Source organism: Spinacia oleracea, chromosome 4, assembly GCF_020520425.1.
Source record: "Spinacia oleracea cultivar Varoflay chromosome 4, BTI_SOV_V1, whole genome shotgun sequence".
Lineage (NCBI taxonomy): Eukaryota > Viridiplantae > Streptophyta > Magnoliopsida > Caryophyllales > Amaranthaceae > Spinacia > Spinacia oleracea.
In genome coordinates this window covers 175,138,304-175,160,303 of record NC_079490.1, presented here as the reverse complement: position 1 = coordinate 175,160,303, position 22,000 = coordinate 175,138,304, and the positions used below count along the sequence as shown (strand labels likewise).

The following is a 22,000-nucleotide window of genomic DNA, read 5'->3' as shown; positions in this document are numbered from 1 at the left end:
TGACTTAGATTTACTTGGTGTATGTCTGCACAAAAGGTCAAGGTATACTTAGTTCTTTCCCTAGCTCTTTCAGTTCAATTTTTAGCCCCCAGTTGCTATTATGTCTTCCCATTAACGATGTTTTTAGATTTCGACTTTAGATGCCCGTGTCATATGTCTAAGTAGGGTGAGCCTTGGTTAAGTGCCAAGTCCTATTGACAATGTCTAATTTTTTCCAAAGGGGATTTGCAAGCATTTGAATTACCATGAACGGGTGCCCTGAGTTCGAAGGAACGATGGGGCGATGCCGTAGAACAATCCTCTTTATTGCAAGCTTACTGCCTTTACTACTTGTTGGCGATCATGACTGTGTCTAGTGGTGAAAGAAGGTCTTTAAGCGAACGACTATGTCTACTGGTGAAAGAAAGTCTTTAAGTGAGTTAGTTTGCTTTTAGGGAGGGTCAAGTCGAGTAATTTAGAGGTCATGGACGCTTGCGCTAGCCCCCATTCGATTGCGGCGAAGCGATCTTTTGAGTCTTGGCTAAGTGCCTAGGAGTATGAGTGCTCCTTCTGGCAAGGGTATGTGCCCTTATTATTTTTCGACGTGTGCTCATTAATTTTGGCATCTTGATGACTTGGATTCTTCCTTTGACTTAAATTTTTCTTTCGACTTGGATTGCAAGTAATTAAATTTTAATAAGGGACTCTATTTCTTATTCTTGTTATTTCTATAGGCTTTAATATTGGTTGCAAATTGGTTGGACCGAATCATGGATTGCCTACGTATCCGCCTTAAATAGATTTAATTTGGAATCAGGTCTTGCGTAGTTCTTAGCCTAGAAAATGGTTTCTTAGAATGCTGATTTTAAACAAGTATGTTCTGAGGTGGAAACATATTATTTGAAACGGTAGAATAAGTGAAGTTTATTATTATTTAAATCTGCTGCCAAAAATTTGTTTTATATTTGTTTTGAGTACATGTATTTTTTGGTGGTACGTATATCTGAATACGTGCTGTACCCCCCAAGTGTTCGTTATTTTTCCGTGCATGTGCGGATAAAATGACGAGCACTTCTGGACAAATTTTAGCAAGCAGAGAGATTCGGCGCCCAGGCAGGGGCGCTAAAGATATCGGCGCCCAGCTCTGGGCGCTGAAAATGACTTCTGGGCGGATCTTTTTTGGTGCGCTAAATGCTTCTTTTTCTTTTTAGACTAACTTTAGAGGCGCTTTGCAAAGTTTCTTTTTTTTATTATTTACATTTTTTGTACTTTTCATTTGTTTCTTTTTTTTTATATTCGTGACTCAAGACGGTTTGAAAGATGGGTTGAATGAGATAGGATAATTTGTATAGGTATTGGTCAAGCATGAGGATTATATCAACCAAGGCCAATGAGTAGCATGGGGACGGCTCAAGGGTATATCAACAGGATGTATCCACACCAGTTATGTGGTCATTATGCTAATGGTGGTAAAAGAGCAGGTTTTGGAAATAATGGGTATGACGCACGTGTCAATGGCCGTGCGTGGTTTGCGGTTGGCAACAAGTTGAAGAATAAGAGTCGAGGTAATGGTTTCTTGGGTTATGGCAATGAGAACATGGATGGGTTAAATGAGCTGAACAGGGACCCCAGAGCGAAGGCGTCTAAGAATATAAGGATTGGAAAGGGTAGACATCGTAGAATTTTATGATTTGGATTGGTTGGCTCAATTCTTTTCCTTCGTTTTACTTGGGTAAATTTCGCACTTTAGGAGGTACGGGCTAAGTATTTCATGGCTCGCTCTTTTCGCTCTCCCTTTTCTCTTTCTTTTCTTTCTTTTTGCTTGGGATTTCTCCCCAACATAAATCCTTCAAATTTTTTTATTTGGGCTAAAAGGTAGATGGTTGTGGTCTTTGAGTCACGAGGCGAGACTGAGTGAGCCTCGTTTGGTAGGCCTGTAGTGGACCTTTAATTTTAGTAGGCCTAGGATGGACCTTTAATTTTAGTTGGCCTAGGGTGGACCTTTAAATTATCTTACTTTGCAAGCGTATTTAGTCGTTTCTTAAAATGTGCAAATAGCGTAGATTCAAAATGGTGCTTTTACCTTATTGAATTTTAACGAAAGAATTACATCGAAAGTAATTTTTTGTTTCTTTTCAGATTCCAGTTTTTGGGATTTAATTGGAAGTTGTGATTTAGACTCAAACTTTCATTAATCTTTCTGATTATGACCCGTGTATGAATACAAGGAGGTGGCCTAGACTCAAAATAATGACGTGGTGTAAGCCTATAATACTTGACCAAGCGACTCTCAGACTTAGGCTAATTAGACCATAACTTTCGTTGGTTGATACTTTAGATTTTAACCCTTGGGTGTTCATTTGTCATGCGCCATTTTGCTTAACGTTGGCAAGGTAGTTAATTGGAGAGATCGAATTTTTATTTTTGCAAGGCTAGAATCATTAGTGCGGCTTCTCTCTTAGTGTGTATTGCTTTTACCCCAATGGTAGCCTTACGGCATGCCGATTTGGGTATTTTCATGGTTGGTCATGTTGCATTCATGGAAAATCTTTTAGTCCGTACTTAGTAGTATTTCAAGGAGTGAGTGACTCGAGAGGACTATGATAGTCGTGACCCAATGTGATCCTAAGCCTTGAGGCCATTAATTTTTGCTAACGGTATTGACACCTTAGGTTCACTTTGGGGTTTGTGCGACTATGGGGGAATGATTTTCAGAATGTGACCGTTTCCATTTTGCAAATACTATAATATATTCTTTTTATTGGTGAGAGAGAGTATTGAGGCCGTAAATTCTTAGTAAGGGATGATAATTACATATGGGTGCTTTATTGATTTAAATGTTAGGAAGGGAGACTCAATATGGTTTAACCTTTTAACTTGTAGAACGACACCAAGCATTAGGACCGATTCTACGGATAAGACAACTAAGGCTTGGGATTTGGATTGTACTTTGGCATAGCCTAGTCTAGACTCGGATTTATTTATTTTTTATTTGAACATTATTTTTCCTTGAAGACTCTATTTGAACATTATTTTTTGAATACTTTGCCCATGTGACATTCAAGGTCATTTAATTAGCATGTTCGGTTTTTGGTGCCGAGCATTGTCGTCGTAGGAGGCCTAACAACGATACAAAGAGTTATTTTTTTACAAGTCGCTTTTTAGAATCGAGTGCTTTTTCATACGCCCTCGTAGCAATTTTTTCGAAAAGTTTTTTTTTGCTACGTATATTTTTTCATTCGCGGGCGCCGAGGCTGCTGTGCCTGACCAAAAGGCCAGGCAGCAACTTCAGCGCCCAGCAGTGGGCGTGAGAAATTTTGGCGCCCAGCCAGGGGCGTTGAAAATGCGTCCCTGGCTGGTTCTCGTTTTCTGTTTGCGTCTACTTTTTGTTTATGCGACTTCAATTTTGTGTGCTTGCCTTATAACGTCCTTCACGCGTTGTGCAGCGTTTGTGGGATTCGTTACAGGCCGTCCCGAGCGTTGCTTATTTTTGTGGCGATCGTTCGGGTTTGCGAAACACGTATTTCGGTATAACTCTTTGGCCAATTGGTTCATGAATATTTGGGCAACTTTTAAGGTAGTTGGTTTTCTAGCATTACTTGTCTAGCATTATTCGTACGCACAATCATAACATAGTCACATAGTTCGCTACACATAACTACATTACAAACATGGATTTGAAAATTAAATATGCCACGTAGTTTATGATAGGCTTCTATGGGTAGTTTATTTGCGCCTGGCTTGGTACCGCTTCTATCGTAGATCCAACACATGCCCCGGTCGAGGTAGTGTCTTCAACAGACGAATTTCGCTCAAGAGGCCAACTCGCAAGTGCAAGCCAAGGGGGCAGGCAGGCGAGAGGGACCTAATGGGCGAGCGATTGGGTTCGGGATAGGTGTACTACCTGCACAAGTACCGAGTGGGAAACATGCGCGGCGTATGCACCCCCTATTGGCGAAAAAAGGTATCCTTAGTCCCAACTCCCGAGGGAGCCGAGATTCGTTATGATGTTCTGCCCGTTCACATTAATATGCTGATTTTAAGGTCGTCCCAACTTGATGGGGAAATAAACGCGGGGTAGGATCGTTTCACCCTTCGGCTATTTTGATTACCTACAAGCACGAGTATTTCCTTCACTATCCCCAGTGGAGTCGCCACTGTGAGGGGGTCGAAAAAAGCGCGAGGCTAATGCGTGACCTTGTCCCTCGTGGGTGTGACGATTATTTTTATTCAATCAAGTGTAATTGGATTTCCTGTGAGTATACACCCAATTGACTAGTAATATAGGAGTCGCCATTCAGTTTTTAACAACAATGAGAAAAACTGACAAAACCCGGTTATCGTGACATAAAGGGAGTGCAATTATGTTTGACCACGACGACCGTAGGTTCCCATGTGATCCCTGGTGTGGGGATCTCTCAATATACACCCGCAAGGTAGAGATTGAGGGTTCGGGGGACTGTAACTACCGAGAGGAGTAATTCGCTCGTCGATAACTCCAGAGGCAGGATATCCTTACTAGCTCAGCATAAATAATTGAAGGGACATGCGTTAACTATTAAACTAATCTGAATTGATTTTAGCAATATGCAACATATAATACTAATTCGATCGTGATTATCTGATTTAAATAACATTAAGGGGCCTAGCATGATAATCCGATTTCCCAAAAATATTATATTTGTTAGGCGTGATAGAACATTCAAATTAGGTTAGTTTAACAGTTCATAAAAAGGGCGAGGAAAGCGGTTAAATCATCGAAAAGGGACACATTACGACGCACCCTTGAGAGGTGCGTCACGGTTCTCAGAAAACTAACCACTTAGACTTTGCTATTTCTCCTTTTTATTTAACGAATCTCGATTATGGAACAGGATACGTTCTGTTCGATTTATGGATCGATTGCGACATAACGCGTGAACAGTTTCGCAGCGAGAGGCTTAGGCTAAGGGGTTTAGAGTCAATACTCAGAATATATTATGTGTTGTTGTGTGTTGTTTCACGTCGAAACTAGGGGCCTATTTATAGGGAAGAGTTCGTGGAAAGATAGAATTGCAGAGTTCTAATCCATAAAGAATTAGGAAAAAAAAACACGTCCTAGGTAATTTCGGCGCCCAGCTCTGGGCGTCAAAGATTTCGGCGCCCAGGGCTGGGCGTTGAAAATAGAGATCCATGCAATTTCAGCGCCCAGGGCTGGGCGTCAAAGATTTCGGCGCCCAGCTCTGGGCGTTGAAAGTGATGTCTGGGCCGAATTTTTTGTCAGATTCGGATTCCTGAAATCCGTAGAGTTTGAGATTAATTCGAGTCTTTTAGCGCGTATCAATTTTATGACGGTATGCGTCTGGGCCCGTTACGAGCTCTAGGCTCGTTAGCATTTTAATTAATACGTAACTCTTATTTCTGAATCATATTAGGAATAGGATTCTTGCAGTTTTCTATCTCATTTAGGATTTATGTTGGAGTGCAACACCTAATTCTGACAGGTTTCTATCTTTTATGATTTGCCACTTTTAGACGCTACCTTTTACGGCAGTTACTATTTTTAGCAGGTTTTCATAAATAGCAGGTTTCGGGTGAAATGAAATGGGGAATCGAGATTCGTTTATTTTATAGGAGATGCGTTGTCAAGTGGAGTTTTTATGCTTTCATCATCGAAACTTTCCCTTGCGGGAATGGGGACAAAAGTAGGTGTCTACACCACCCCTGTTAGATAGACCTCTAGGATTTCCATACTGGACATTGTGAATGGCTATCTCCTCAATCACCTCCATAGCTCTCGGCACCTCAAGTTGCATGAACCTCCCACTTGCAGCTGAATCCAACAAACATCTAGACTCATTGCCCAAACCATTATAAAACTGTTGGATCAAGAACCAATCTTCCAAACCATGGTGCGGGCACTCTCTTTGCAAATCCTTGAATCTCTCCCAAACCTCGAACAAACTCTCATCCGCTTGTTGTGAGATACCTAATATCTGACCCCTCAAACGAGCCGTTTTCTCAGGTGGAAAGTATTTAACATAAAAAGCAAGAGCCAAGGATTCCCAATTATTGATTTTCAAAGCCGCCCGATTCAGCCCATTAATCCATAGTTTAGCTTTCCCACTCAAAGAGAACGGGAAAAGTATCTCCATAGTCTGCTCCGGAGTCAATCCCTTTTGCTTGATGGTGGAACAATATTGGATAAAGGACTAAATGTGAAGATTCGGATCTTCACCTGGTTCCCCACCGTACTGGCGTCTCTCGATCATGTTAATCAATGCAGGCTCAATCTTGAAGGTCTCAGCTGCAATAGAAGGCATGATCGCCTTCGATAGCACGGACAGACTTGGCTTAGAGTAATCTGTAAGCCGTGGGGTAGGTGGCGGTATCAGATTTTCGTCACCCATCTCTATCTCTGAAACTGAATCTGTATCTGAAGGAAAAAGATCGCCAATATTATGATCAGAATTAGAGTAATTCCCACACTATGCAATGAAAGTTCTTCGTCTACGAAAGGTTCTTTCGGGCTCAGGATCGAATGGAGTAAGATTACTAGTACCTACGGTCCTGGGCATAGACAAAGACTAACAAAACAATGTCAGATCCAGTCTCAAGGAACGTGACTTCCTTGAGTAGTAACAAACAATAATCTAGGATAAGCAATCAACAACAGAAAATAGAACCATTTCCCCGGCAACGGCGCCAAATTTTGACAGGCTAAAGTCGTATTACCTAATCAAAAATAACCTAAGGTCCACTTAGCTAGGTAGCAAGGGAAGTCAGGATCGAATCCACAGGGAAACAGTGTTCTTTCTACTATTAATCAACTAAACTAGACTATTGGGAAACAAGAATTGGTTGGTTTATATGCTAAGACTACGAACGATAATTAAACGAGTATGAATCAATATATTAAAGAATCTAGGGCATAGGTTCACCAACAAATAACAATCCAGGACAATGAACAATTACGATAATCAACAAAGTAATCAATTAGACTAGCATGCTCTCTCGAATCGATACTAATCATAGACTTAGAATTATAGGGCTCTCGCTACGTATTAACTCTAATTCCACCTATTGACACAAGCCTAAACATCAAATTTCATCTCTCGAATCTTAATTTGATATTGCATAACTACCACAATTAAACCTGCGCAAATCTAATTGTATAGTGGATGAAATCAATCAATAGGAATCAATTGTAATACCAACAATCATGATTATTCAATATCCCTTCATATCATTCATGGATCCCCAAACCCTAGAAATTAGACTACTCAAGCATATTAACAATAAGCAAAGCAATTGGCATGATTGAAAACATAATTAAAGCTTAAACAAAGAATTGAAATAAGGAATAATACCTAATTGAAGAACAATGGCAAATGAAAGCTTCAATTTTTGATTGAAAATAAACTAAGTGTTTAGAACAAATTAGAGAGAAAAATTAAGCTTAGAGAAATAAAACTAAGTGTTTTAATACTAGGATATGAGATAATGAAGTCCCTCACTAAATTAACAAAGGCTATATTTATAGTTTAGCCTAAAAACATAAGGAAAAACCGGAAAAGAATAAAGAAGGACGCGCGCGCACAACGCCTTGGGTTGTCGTCGCCCGGTCGGGCGGCTCTCCGCCCGACGGGCGAGAAGCTCGAAATCCGCCCGACGGGCGCAGGGCTGCCCGACGGGCGTAGGGCGACTTTCTGGAAACCTTCTCCGCGCGCCCGGTCGGGCGGCTCTCGCCCGTCGGGCGGAGGGCGATTTCTACTGCTGCTGCTTCTGATGGGCGCCCGGTGGGCACCGGGCGAAACTCCGCCCGTCGGGCGCCTTCTGACGAACTGATCCTTGGTTGCTCGCCCGATGGGCGAGGGGCAATCCACCGGGCGGAGGGCTAAGTGATCCGCCCTTCGTCCACAACACCGAGTCTAACTTCCGGGGCTCGATCATGAACATCTAGGGTTCCTGTAAGTCGATAAAAGTCGTCCCGAACTCCCTCGGGATCCTGTAGTGGCCTAAATCATCAAGAAACGGGCCTAAAAAGACCAATTTCTCACTAAGTATTCCTGAAACTCAAGGCACACTAAAATACACAGATTAGTACTAAAATGGCTCCTAGGAGCTCATTTGACGCATAAAAGTACTAAGGGACGGGGTTGAAAACAATATATAAAACGCATATATCAAATAACCCCAAAGTCAGGAAGCATGTATAAAGTATAAATTAAGCATAACTTACGTTTGTAGCGTGTTTTCCCCTTAGTTCAACGAACACGAACACGAACAAGAACTAAAAAGGTCGTTCCTCTACTTGGTTCATCGGCACGTTCAATTTCGTCTTGAGATTGATGGTTTAGACCTCCTTCAAGATATTTTTGCTTCTTGGGAAGAACACAATTTGGAGGCAAAGTAGAATTAGGGTTTTACTTTTATTCTAGGGTTGTGTCTACAATCTGAATTGTGTGTTATGAAAAACATATTTTTAGGTTATTAAAATAACTTAAACATAAGACAAGCCAACCGACCACGCCTAAGGCCATTGGCTGGCCAGCAAGCCCACGAAGGGCATTAGGCGCGCACAGCGAGCTAGGCCATGGGCCGCGAGCTACTGCGCTTGCCTTGTGCCTTGTCCGCGCACACCACACAGCACTGAGGTCTATGGGCCAGCGCTACATTACCATGCGCGCTGCGCCCATGGGCCTTGCGCTTGTGCGCTCCGACTCGTGGGTTGCTTTCGTGTTGCGATTAAATTATCTTTCGATAATTTATTTATCGTTTCGTATTTGAAAATCTAATTAATGTCATACGATACGAATATTTGTCTCTCCTAGTTTACGAATATACGCAATACAATATACGATTTCACGATCCAATGTTTAATCGTATAATTATGTTTTCCAAACTAATTTTCCAAAAATCATTAAATGAATTTCTGATTCATTTAATCTGGTGATATGTTACATGCCAATGGTGTGACCTTATAGGTTCATTCAAGAGTAAGCTGTGAGCCTAATAAGGATTAAAACTCACTGATCGGAAGCATTGAACCATCCAGCTGTTCCGATCACTTGATCTCACTGAATTAATTGTTCGTAATTAATCTGAACCTTGATATAAGACCAATGCACCTTGGATGAAGGACACTCACGGGAACCCACCTAGGGTCACGATGGAAGGAAAGCACTTGGAACTCCCAAGAGGTGTCCCAAAATCAGCCATATTGGTTCAAAGAACAAACCCCCGAACCTTCTGAAGTAACGGGACGTGCACAAGTCTAGCTACTGGGATCTGAAGCAGCGTGCACAACAGGCTTAGTCCATCGGTGTACGAAGGATCGGTGATTCCAGAAGATCCACTGACAAGCCAGAAACGAGCAGTCGAGCTACTAGGAGAGAAAAAGAAGGCAGGATCGAACCCCCAACCCTCGTCGTACTCCCGAGGATTCTCGCGCGGGAACGTGGTGGCGAGAGGAATCAAAGCGAGGTCAGGGAAGAAGGTAATGACGCCAAAGTCCTCCCCATTCATCGAAGATATGGTCCTGGAGGATATCCGAAAGTCGGGCTATCAGCATATTTGACCTATGACGGGAAGACAGATCCATGAGATTATGTCACATCCTACGAGCAGCACATGTACCTGACCCCCCAATCTGAGGCTTGTTGGTGCAAGTACTTACCAACTACGCTGACCGGAGTGGTGGGAGAATGGTTCAGATTGCTACCAAATGGATCAATAGTCAGCTTCGTAGATCTGCAAGAAAAATTCTAGGTTCAATTCGTTAGCAATAACCGATGAGAACGAACCACTGTCGAGCTTACCTCGGTATAGCAGGGAAGGGGCGAAAGTCTTCGGGACTTCATGGCCCGGTTCATGAAAGAATCAACAAACATTCCTAACCTGCAACCCGATGTTGCGATCATCGCGTCGAAGCACTCCCTTCGGGAAGGAAAATTTCGCGACAAGCTGTCGAAGAAGAATTCCACCAAAATAGCCGATGTGCTACAAATGGCAGATGTTTTCATCAGAACCGAAGAGTTCAACAAGGCAGTGGCAAAGTTGAAGGGTTCATCAGATCCGAGAGAATCAAAAGAAAATCAGAGCAAGTCCGAGGGCAACTCAAGAAAGGGGAAAGATAAGAAGAGTGCAAGGGTTTCCAGCCTGGTGAAGGATTTATGTTCTTTTGGGGTTTTTCGGAACAGTATACATGTAACACTATTTGGGAAATAAGATGCTGAAGTTGGAAATGAGGTAAAATTCAATTCATTAAACAAATAAAATCTTTTTAGGCTATTTTATCAGTTTGAATATGACCCTCATAGAGAAATATAATAAAGTGATGATGACTAGGATGCATATTGTGGCTGATATATTATGTGTGAGATGTGGATCTATTGTGGGATGGAAATATGTAAGCTATATTATGCATGCTGAAATTCTATAATTTCTCATGTAAAGTACGGTTGGACAAATTGTATGCCGGTTTAGTTACTGTTGTGGGATGTCATTCTTTCAGGAGACTGTCCATGAAAAGAGCCAAAAGTACAAAGAAGGGAAATTCGATTTTTTTTTATCATATTTGTATTATTTCCTAGCAAATTGATTTAATTTCTTTATTTTGGTACCAAGATTTAGATTATTATTTGTCATGTAAAGACATGATTAATTACTATGTTTCACTATTTAGATGTATGATTGTATAGTATAACCTTAATTTTTTTTAAATTTGAACTTTGTGAATATTTTTTTTATCTAATATTTATATTTAGTGGTAGTAATACAATTTTAAGTTTTTATATAATCTCGAACGCATTTCGTGCATATAAGACTAGTTAAAATAAATTGAACATGATACCTCATTTCTTACAGTCTATTGAGCTGTGATGTACTTCCATCGTTGTCTTTACATTATCAAAACATATCTTCTTACCACTAATTAGCATATGAAACTTTAATTCAAGTTTGAACCTCGTGTTAAAAACACAATTTAAGCATAAGTTTCATCAGCATCAGTGAGAAAAGAAAAGGATAAAAAGAAGAAAAGTAGATGATACAAATATCTTCGATTAGAACTAGTCAAAAAGTATTAATTAGTGACAAACTTTATTCCCTTTGCCTGATGGATTAGAATAATTGAAGCCATAGGTGATTATAAGGTGAATACGAGTAGTATGTAATTTCCAGTTCTATAAAAACATGATATGATTCCGATAATTTTGTGTTGTCTTGTCCATGCCCCTAACTCTAATCTTAGGGGATTTAAAGATACATTTAGAGTTTTAACCAAAATTTGTACGTAATTCTAATTCATATTTCAATCACAACTAACTTTTGTCGAAAGCGTAAAAGTTAATTAATTGCCTCTTAGTAAATCGGAATAGTTTTTTGGCCCATACTGTTAAAAGGAAAAGGCTACATGTACATCTAGTATACAAGATTCTCTTATACAACACTATTAATTTGTTTGCAAATCATCAAACCCACTAAAAAATGAGAATGAAAAACAATAAATATGTAATTTCAACCAATAGAAAAGCATGATGTACAAGATGTCTTGTACAACAGGTATACATGTAGTAGGATCCCTGTTAAAAGATCAATGAGTATGATTTTGTGTGATAATTATCTCTTATTAATGACAATTATAACCTTAACCAATCGAATACGGTAGTTGATTTAGGGCAAGTCGGAAATTTTGGGAAATTGAAACCGGCCGGATCAAATATCAACCAATTCCTTCTTTGGACCCTCAATCGGACCTTTTGGCAAATAAATATAATTCTAATCACTTCTATAATATGTCTCTTTTGACAGGAATTTTCATTTTTCGATCAATTTTAATCGTTCTTCTTCTTGCTTGTGCCATCCCCTAAAAAGACATTTAAAAAAACATAAGGAGTTGGTAGACTGGTAGTTGTCAATGAATCTTGTTAGACAAGTACTTAGCCAATTTAATTTGAGTAGCAAAAAAAAAGCCGACAATAAGCAAATGGAGCTTATCAAAAGAGAAGGCAACATATATCTTGTCTAAAGTTTTTATACCCACCAAGATAATTAAGGCATTAAGACAACATACTAATATTGGATTTTGGGGACTTCTTAGATTAGGGGTCTTGTACGATATACGTCACTTTACACACCCTCGTCTACAACCTAAGTTTAAATTCATTTTATTTGGATTATTTAATCCAAATCACTTGATTTATACGTATATGGGGGATACATATATGTTAGAATTGCGATTCTATTTTGTACTGGTGTCGCACTATATAATTGAGTCATCAAATTGAAGATTCTATATAAGTATTTCTGAAAAGAAAAAAAAATATTACTTCCGTTTCATAAATATGTTTACTGTTACTATTTGCACAAAGATTAAGATAAAAATAAAAAAAAGTTGATTGAATATAATAGAAAATGGATAAAGTAAGAGACATGTGTAAAAATGTAAGGTGAGTGTAAGAAAAAAAAAAGTAAGAGAAAGTGAATGGAAAATTATAAATATTGTGGGATAAGAAGAGTAAGGTATTAAAACTTTATGTCAAAAAATAGAATAAAGCAAAGTATAAAGAACATTATGAAAAGGATCAAAACAGAAAGTGTAAAAATCATTTTAAAACGGATGTAGTACCATTGTAAAAGTAATACTCCGTATAATCTCTACTACATACTTCGTATTATATAAGGAACACATGGGGTTCTTTTTTTCGTCTTGGTGTCTCCTTGTGAAATACGTAACACTACTTGTTATATCCTTATTAAGGTGTTAAACAATAAAATGTCATGCTAAACTTTGAACACTAGTCATACATAAATGAAGCTTACTGTCCGCAAATTTATCAATCACTAAATCAAAATATATACGAAGTGTATAATTAATTAACATAAGTCAGTGGAGCTGGTCGAGCCTCACTAACCTATTCAAAACATGATTTTAACAACCATGCTTCTACTTTGGGTTTGTAAATATTTTACATTTTTACCTATTTCGAAATGTTTAATTTGACATTACTCCTATGACAAAAGAAACGTTTCATGTTCAAATTAAAATACTTGTAGTCGGCAAAATAATACTCCGAAAATAGCTATTTAAAGTACATTGTATAATGTATTTTGGTTTACATGTCCAATTAAACCATCATGTTGACTACGAACAAGTCTTAGAACCAAAGCAATTAAATAACCAAGTATTATTAACTACACATATAGTCATATCATATACAGTACTTAGGAGTTAGAGAAACGTTTTCATGGAGTATTTTCTTAATTTTTGAGGTTTCTTTTACAACATTAACAATTGAAGTAATCAAACTCGGAAGCATGTTTATTTTTGTTTTTAATAAAATAATACGAGTAATTGTATACTTATGTTTCATAAAATATAATTTCATTATTCTCTCTCTCACATATGTATGTATGTATAAATAGAAGCTTAAAACCTCAAATTTACTCAAAAGCTAACAAATAATAATAATTTCATTTAATAGTTTGAAAAACTCTTGATCCATGGATAGTTCCAAAGGGTGAGATTTACGCCTTATTATTTTTTTCTTTTCTTTATTGGTTTCTTGTGGAGTTCTTAAGAAGTTAATTCATTTTGCATTTTGCAGGCCTTCAGAAGAAGCTAAGAATGTTGATGTTTACACAGCCAAAGGTCTCCTTAGTATCGGATATCGGTATCTAGATGTAAGGTAAGGTAATACTTAGGAGTATATATCTTCAAATTTCATGTGTTTAATTAAGATAACAAAATTAAGATTGCACGATGATTTATTAGGACAACGGAGGAATTCGAAAAAGGACATGTTGAAGGTGCTCTCAACATCCCTTATATGTTCACGGCTCCAGAAGGTATGTAGATATACTGATATAGTAATTGCAAACTTATTGCCATATGGTTTTAAGGTAGAACCTCCTACGGTCTTGTTAAGTGAACTCTCTCTCGGTGACGGGTGCGGCCCAGGCCAGAACCTGCATTTACCCGAAATTTAGGCTCTATAATGGTAAAGGCACGTCAAATTACGAATAAAATTAAAGATGTTAAACGACATTGTTTAGTTGATAAAAGTGGTATTATTGGTATTGGTAAATTCATGATGATGGATGTATTTTGAATGACAGGGCGAGTGAAGAATCCTGACTTCATAGACCAAGTTTTGGAAGTTTGCAACAAGGATGATCACTTGGTCACAGTAAGTCATTCTAAACTAAACCAGAAGTCAGAAGTGACTTAAAGATACTCCCTTGTCTCCATACTACTGGGAACTGGGAATTGCATCACTTTCCAACTCTTATCTAATTATTTTGATATTTTTTTTATTTTAACTTGATCTTAAAAGGTTTTTTCTGATCAATAAATATAATGGTTCAAAATCTGTCGTATTATTTTTACTGATTAAAATTAATTTTTGATTATTTGTGGTAATTAATGATCGGTCACCGTGGTTTCGGCTCAGGCTTGCAATGCTGGTGGTCGAGGCCGGAAAGCAGCAATTGATCTGCAGCATATAGTGCGTAAATCATCTTGTCGTGATTACTAATTTGCTTATTTAATTTATTATAATGAGTTTGATTATTGATTAATCATGTGGAAATAGGGATTTGAGCATGTTGCAAATATTGAAGGGGGATACTCAGCCTGGGTAGATGCCGGATTTGCTGGTGATAATGCAGAGAAATTAGCTTGCAAATCACGTCCTTAAAATTTCTCTATTTCTTTATTCTGTATCAACTTTTGACTAGTAGTGATTCCTCATGTGCACCATATTTCGCTTTACTTAATTCTGTATTAACTTATTCTTGATGTAAGTTTCCCTGTTCTCCATAATTTTAAGTTTTAACAATTGCTTGTTTTTGAGCAAGGATTATGGTACTTACCAAGTTATCGAGTCGAAGTACTCCATGTAGTTTCCGTGGTCATTATCGTAGGCACTCAAGATATGTTGATTTCCAAAGAAAAATTTCACATCTTCAACAGAATCAACATTGAGAAATGTTGATTTCCTTCGAAGAAGTGAGATTCCAATTCCTTAAAAAAAATCAGCTATCCTCGAGATATGCAGTTTACAAAAAAGAATTTCATTTCTTTCGCATAATCAACTTTGAGAAATTTTCTCAGAGGAATTGAAATTATTCCTTGAAATAATCACAACTCCCCTCAAGCTATTATTTTGGGAGTATGACTACTAGTTGCTTGATATTCACCCTATATTTCGAGCTAACCCTCATAGGAATCCATTTTTCTTAGTACATAATACTAGAGACATAACATAATCTAGATCTTCGTTGCAATTTGTTTGTTGTATAGATAGAATTTCAAGAAATCTATGCAAGTAAACAAGGAACTTAGTCGCCAAATCTTAAAAAAAAAATGGAGGTATATATGGTTGTCCTCGTCGGAAGATTAAAAAAGACAGCAAGTTTGAGAACATATACAATCTCAATGCTGTTTGACTTCTTCCTGTAAGAAATTAAATAGAAACTTAGCTGGAAAACTGCAAAATCATTCTTAATTCACAAAGAAAATTAGGATGAGGACATAGTGTTGGAAAAAAAAAAGGCCAAGGCAGCCGAAAAAGTGAAGCAGAATAGTGAGATTTCTGACTTTCTGTATCAATCTCGTATGCAACTTTTGATGAATAAACTCACCATATACCATTTACATCAACTCGATCTATATTACAGGTCTCTACAAGATACCCAACACAAGGGGTAGATTGAACTGCTTTCCTAATAATCAATCAACTATGCTGGGATCAGAAAGCGGACATACAAAGCTAACACAGAAATTCCAACTTTCTTTTCCCCACGTGACATGTATGAACAACATACAACATGTAAACAACATATCATTTGATTAGAGACAACTATTAACTCAACCTTCTACACTCAGAAAGTAGCAAATTCTTAAAGTTTAGTCGTGTCCTCGTCCCATTTGCTCTTGGGTATCTCTCCAGAGTCGGCTATGATTACCTTCTTCCTAGGTTTTCCACTATAAGTTCCAGCTCCACCTTCAATGGCATATACAGTATCCATGCCTTGTAAAACCTTCCCAAACACCACATGCTCACGATCCAACCTGAGCAAAGTTTAACATCAATTATTACATCACACATTCCAGAACCTACGGAAGATTTCAAATCAGAATCACAAACATAGCTCTTGCATCCCAAGACTCTTCATGCAAAAATTAAAAGAAACATAACAGAGATAACAAAGGCTTTTGATTTTTCATTCCAAGTTCTCCATTGTAGAGGATGACCCAGCTTTCCCAAAATAATGAACACGATCTCCAAGTTCCCACAAAACAGAAGTTGGAAATAGAAGTCCTTTAAACAATTTTGTACTACCAGTCTAGTAGACTGTTGATTGAACAATCCACTTGCCACCTCCAAATCCATATTTATTTGTTTTTAAGTAAGAGATAAAAAATTAAGAGATCCTCCTCTTAACTCTTAAGGCTGTCGCCTAAATGATAAATCTCTAAAATGATTTTCCTTCACTGATTATCTAGCAAGAGTGTGCTACCTTGTCGGAAGTATAACAAGAACTCCAAACCATAAGTAACTTACCAGCTTGCCTTCACTGTGGTGATAAAGAACTGCGAACCATTAGAATTACGTCCAGAATTCACCATAGACACAACTCCTATAGAAAAAGGTAAAAACAGAGACAAAGATCAGTTGGTAATTTGTATCTAGGCACAGAAGTTTGAAATTAAGAGTGAAAAGGTAATCTAATACAAGTAATACGGTGAATCGGTTAGATTAAGACCTGCACGCCAATGTTTTATTTTGAAATTTTCATCATGGAAGGTACCACCATAAATTGATTCTCCACCCTTCCCATCACCATGAACAATATCTCCACCTTGAATCATAAACCCGGGAATTATACGATGGAAAGGTGTTTTCTTATAATGTAGAGGTTTACCACTGGTGCCCATTCCCTTCTCTCCTGCATTCAGAAGCAGTATATTATAACCCAAAAGGACAATTATTAGAAAACAATATTTTAAGGACAAAAAAGGTTCGAAATTTCAAAGTTGAGAATAGATGTACCAGTGCAAAGAGCCCTGAAATTTTCTGGAAATAAAAGTAACACGAGAAAAGAGAGTTAGGTGCGACGCACAAAGACCAAGGAACATCAATTTTCCTTGAAAAAGTAATATGGTGAAAAGTGAATACTGATACGGAATGCGGTTAGTGTAGACGTGTAGTCATGTCACCGTGTGGATATACAATTAGTAAGCTGAGTCATATTTCACGAAAACAATACCCCAATTAAAAAGAGCATAACATTCTTTAAGACGAAAGCATCTGCATGCTTGCTTAGCATGCGTGAATCTGAGGGATTCAGATAAATAATGAAATGCAGAGAAAAACAAATGAACTTGAACCTAGATTATTAAAAGAAAACATAGAAGCGCAAAAACATTATAACATTCAATCTTCCATAGTTAATGACTAAATGGCAACTTTTAGTTTTGTTCTAGATCCTGATCAACATTATTGAGAAGAGAGATGAGTCATATTTGTGACAATTAACCAATCTGAAGCAGATTAGATAACCATGAGAAAGAAAAACCTACCAGATGTTTTTGGAACAACTGTACCAAACAATCCAATCACGATTCTACCTGTCAAAATTGGGAGTCAGTAAGGTTGAAAGACCAAATAACAAAATCTTATTTACTAATATTAGCAAAAGTTACTTGTAAAAAAATAGCCATCGTCCAGCACAGTGTTACCTAATCCTCCGATTAGCCCCCGAACCGCGAACCGAAAAAGCGAATTACAACATCAAAATGGTATAATCTTGGTCTAATTTAGCAAATTAGGTAGCGAATTGCGAACCCGTACCCAATCTCATACTAGCGAACCAGGTAACACTGGTCCAGCATTTGGGAACGGCAAGAAAAATCTCAACCAGGAGTCAACAAAAAGTAGTTGACTTAGAAAGAATACATGCAACTTTTAGGAGTACACTATAGTCTATAGACAGTCAAGACAGAAAATCAACCAGGGCAATATACCCTCCAGGCCTCCAGGTTAGAGACATTGAGGTTGATGTGGCAAGGAGTAAAAAGCAGTAAGCTGTAACAAGGTTCCTCTCAAGATAAAGAAGGCTGTGGAGAAAGAGAATATATTAACAGGGTAACATGTTATACCAAATTCAAATAAGGAAGTGGCCGAAGGTATAGCAGAATGGTAGCCACTCCGACAACCAAAACGGATGTGAAACATTCCAACCATTAAAAGGACAAATTCAGAAATGGCACACTCTTCCTTGTGTACCTAGCAACAGACTAGAACTGGCAGAGTGGCAGAGGGGCACAATGGATTGCGTCAGGTTTCTATGATATCCAGCAAATCCACCAACATGTCACTTCAACTCTCTAAGTAACAAGGAAACAACAAAGAACACATATACATCAAACAAGCAGTTCGGTTTAGATTTTTAGTGGCAGCTGGCAGTGACTGACGAAAATTGACATGAAGATAAAAAAATAGCAGCCAAATTCAGCAGACCCCTTGAGATAAATACCTTTAAAGTTATAGGAGACATGAATTTACGGATAATATTAACACTGTGTCACACTGTATTCATTCACTGCAGATACTCAAAATTTCACTCATAACTCAATTACAGGGCCGGCTGGCACGGTACACCTATGGGCCTATTCCAGAAGCAGATGGTGGAGAAAGATTGGAAATGGAGCAGAAGCCAATCAAGCCATAAAACATCTGTAGAATCTTCGGTACAGTTTGTTAGTGTGGTAAACCACTGTAATATTAACACAATTACTCTTCAACTAAAAAGGAAGACAACAAATTCAGCCTTACAGAAGTGGCTTTGATTCTCTTGATGCCAAATCAGTGTATAAAAAAGCGCAAAACGCACTAAAGCGATATGAGTCCTAGAGCTTAAGCGCAAAGCGCAAGCGCAAGGCGCGCGCTTCATCGAAGTGAAGCGCACTTTTTAAAAATTAAATGTTTTTTACTATTATGCATATTATATCTCCGTAGTGTTTATCCAGAAGCTAGGGTCGGCTGCTGTGACTATTGTGTTCTTTCTCCTTTTTCCTTTTCTTTTGGACTCTTGGTTTACTTTCTATTGTTAAGGATTAATAGGGAATGGTCCAAAACACAAAAACAACACATAAAAAAAGCTTTCAATGTAAAGTAATAAAAAAAAAAAAAAAAAAAATCAATGAAACGCCAAAAAGCACGCTTTTTGTGCTTTGCGGGCTTCATGCGCTTAAGCGCGCTTCGGCGAGCTTAATCACAAGAGCTTCGCTCAGACCTAATTAAGCGCTTTGCCCTAGAGCTTCGAGCTTCAGGGCTTAAGCATGCTTTTTTAAACACTGTGCCAAATATGCCTAGCGCAGTAGCACCGGAGATTTTAAAAAATCCTAATTTTTTTGAATTCCTTAACAAGGTAACAGAACAAACACTGACATACTCAATTTGCTTACTCTTAAAGTAATTTAAGATGAATGCAGTGTATCCTTACCATGATTGTATGTTACTCGCACTCTCTTCATTATTTCTTAAGTACCCGTGTCGGATCCTCACACTCCGAGATGGGTATGGATACTCACACTTCATTTTAGGACAAAATCAAATATTCACAAAATAGCTGAGTCGTACGCTTGGATATGGACACGTTTTTTACATGAGTACTCGAGTCCGTGTAACAGAAGTTCATAATGAAGGGAGACTAATGATGAGTAGAACACCCGAGTCCAAGTAACATAAGTTGATAATGAAAGGAGACTAATGATGAGTAGAACACACCATGAGATGAATTGGCATATGGAGTCACATAGCCTCATCAATACAAAAAAAAAAAAAAAAACAGATCAAAATCTTAATGACTTTTTGAGTAAGCGAGACTCAAGTAAACACCACTCTCCTACTCATAAAACGCTCTTTGTTTCCTTCATACAGCCTGTTGATAAATATTAACAGTTAAACAGACAATGCTTCAGGTGAAATATTCTCTGATGAGTCTGATCATAACCATATGACTGAAAGTGATCACCTCACTTTGCCAATAGCTGCTGGTAGGTCCATTTCCACTCTGCCAGATCTTGTAGCTTAGCACGCAAAGTGACCAGGTTGATTGATCCGCATTTTTCTCCATTTCATCCAACAAGGCCATATCAACATCTATATGTGCAGCGTGCCCCTACGGTATGCATGATTTTTCCTCCAAAATGAAGGCGGCATTAACAACCAAAGCTGGTATTGAAATTCTCTCTTGAACTCCCTCTGTCAGAACACTGTCATAGCTACGTCTAACAACTTGACCAACTACCCACTTCCTATGACCTACAGCCAAGCAACATACATTTCCAAGTTCTCTGACTTCTCTCAAATCTTAAACAAATCTTCCCCTAATATCTTCATTGAAGATTTCCCTTGAATTCATAAAACTCTTACGAAGCATAAAAGTTGTAGCAGTAACCCCCCACATGCGACAAGGAGCAGATAGTTTGTAGTTGATAAGGCTATATTGTATGGAGTATAATCATGGCTACGTTTCTCCCAATCAATGTCCGGAGTCGGTATTGCCCCCCACATCCCCCAACCCCCCAAAAAATAGTTTGAAAAAGTAGTAGAGGAAAAATTTACATACCTAACCGTTGATCATCCATATCAATATCCAAGAACACTCTATGAGTAATTTCAAGCTCCTCCTCAACTATGCCCTGCAAATAAAAAGGACTCACTGAAAACACCAAATCCGACCTATGACATGATACCCCACATTCATTGAAGCAAAATTATTAACTGAAAGAAGATAAGAAAATATCAAACATGACGAAAATATAAGTTTATTGCAATTCAAATTTCCAGTAGGCACTAAATCTCTCATTAGTTTTAACATAATGCAATAACATAACATAAATATTATCCATAAAAGGTAAGTACAATATATGGCACGGCCAAACAAGTCTTGCCCCAACAAAGCATAATTCAGCAGCAAGAAAACTGATTTCTCCTCCAACAAGTCCAGCTTACTCGAATCGTAAACATTTACTTCTGAAACTCCCTTCTCACTCATAGAACCCCTCCTTCCCCTAATTTTCAAACTCCTTTCTCTCACATGAACGCATTAACAATAATTAGTACTTCCAAGTGCCATAACTTTCTGAGAATGTGATGATCATGATTTAGAATCATTAGGTCGAAATTGTTGGTAACAATCCTAATCGTGACCTCGATTTTCTCAACATTAAAAAGCTTGTTGATCACAACAATCAAAGAAAAAACCTAACAGATCTACATTGCGAAATGGCAACACAACTAATAACGCAGATTCTGGAATTAAGGAGTGGCAAGTTCATAAATCAAGCACAGTAAAAAATAATTGAAAACCTAAAACTGCAGATAAATTCAAAATAATGAATAATACCTGAAAACTGTAGGAGAAGGCGAAGATGAGGAGAAAAGCAGCAAGGATGAGGATGAAAAGGCATCTGGGCTGAGCAAATGCGGATATATCTCTTCGCATCATCTTCTCCTTCTATCTAATTTTCCCACTCCCGACACACTATTGTCACTCTCCCCAAATAAATTGGTACAGTGTTAGAGTGCGTACTTATGATAATTTCTCTCCCTTTTCTCTGCCGGTATTAACTCACGTTTTCCTCTCCACGCTAGGACTCTAACCCACTAACCCAAACCGACTAATAATTAGAGCTGTCAAAACCACTATCCGGGCCGGGTCTGTGTCACCTTGGGTTTCGGTCACGATCAGATCGGGCGTATTGGGTCACTTTGTCACCTGGGTTCAGGTAGGATTAGTTTTCAGACGGATCATGTCAGTTTACTTTTTAATTTCGGGTACATGTTGAGTTCATGTTAAGTTATGTTCAGGCAGGGTTTAATTTCGGGTTCGGGTCTTATCTAGTTGGGTTGAAGCCGATTTTGGTGCATGTAATTTAGGGTTTGGGTCAACTTTGGATTGTATAATCCGGGTCGATCAAAATTTAGGTCGAGTTCCATTCCCGGACACGGGTCAAGATGTGGTT

The 22,000-nt window shown here is 38.3% G+C and overlaps 2 protein-coding genes and 1 pseudogene across 3 annotated transcripts; 2 read left to right on the top strand and 1 right to left on the bottom strand.

Moving 5' to 3' along the window:
- The first annotated feature begins 5,862 nt into the window (after window positions 1–5,862).
- LOC130460208 (uncharacterized) lies at window positions 5,863–5,962 on the top strand (annotated as a pseudogene).
- Window positions 5,963–13,362: 7,400 nt separating this feature from the next.
- LOC110792375 (protein HIGH ARSENIC CONTENT 1, mitochondrial) lies at window positions 13,363–14,830 on the top strand. The gene is made up of 6 exons (XM_021997172.2): window positions 13,363–13,481; window positions 13,569–13,649; window positions 13,736–13,809; window positions 14,080–14,150; window positions 14,415–14,468; window positions 14,556–14,830. Exons 1-6 carry the CDS (start codon window positions 13,465–13,467, stop codon window positions 14,658–14,660), a joined length of 402 nt encoding a protein of 133 aa, XP_021852864.1. The 5' UTR covers window positions 13,363–13,464; the 3' UTR covers window positions 14,661–14,830.
- A 732-nt stretch (window positions 14,831–15,562) lies between these two features.
- LOC110792385 (peptidyl-prolyl cis-trans isomerase CYP21-1) lies at window positions 15,563–21,597 on the bottom strand. Of its 2 annotated transcripts, XM_021997181.2 has the most exons (7): window positions 21,382–21,591; window positions 20,602–20,674; window positions 17,549–17,596; window positions 17,019–17,042; window positions 16,732–16,914; window positions 16,530–16,605; window positions 15,563–16,036 (listed from the first exon to the last, which is right to left on the bottom strand). In XM_021997181.2, exons 1-7 carry the CDS (start codon window positions 21,481–21,483, stop codon window positions 15,865–15,867), a joined length of 678 nt encoding a protein of 225 aa, XP_021852873.1. In that variant the 5' UTR covers window positions 21,484–21,591; the 3' UTR covers window positions 15,563–15,864. The 2 variants fall into 2 exon arrangements, with proteins under 2 accessions (XP_021852873.1, XP_056698953.1); XM_056842975.1 differs by lacking the exon at window positions 17,019–17,042 and having other exon boundaries at window positions 21,382–21,597.
- Between the last annotated feature and the right edge of the window lie 403 nt (window positions 21,598–22,000).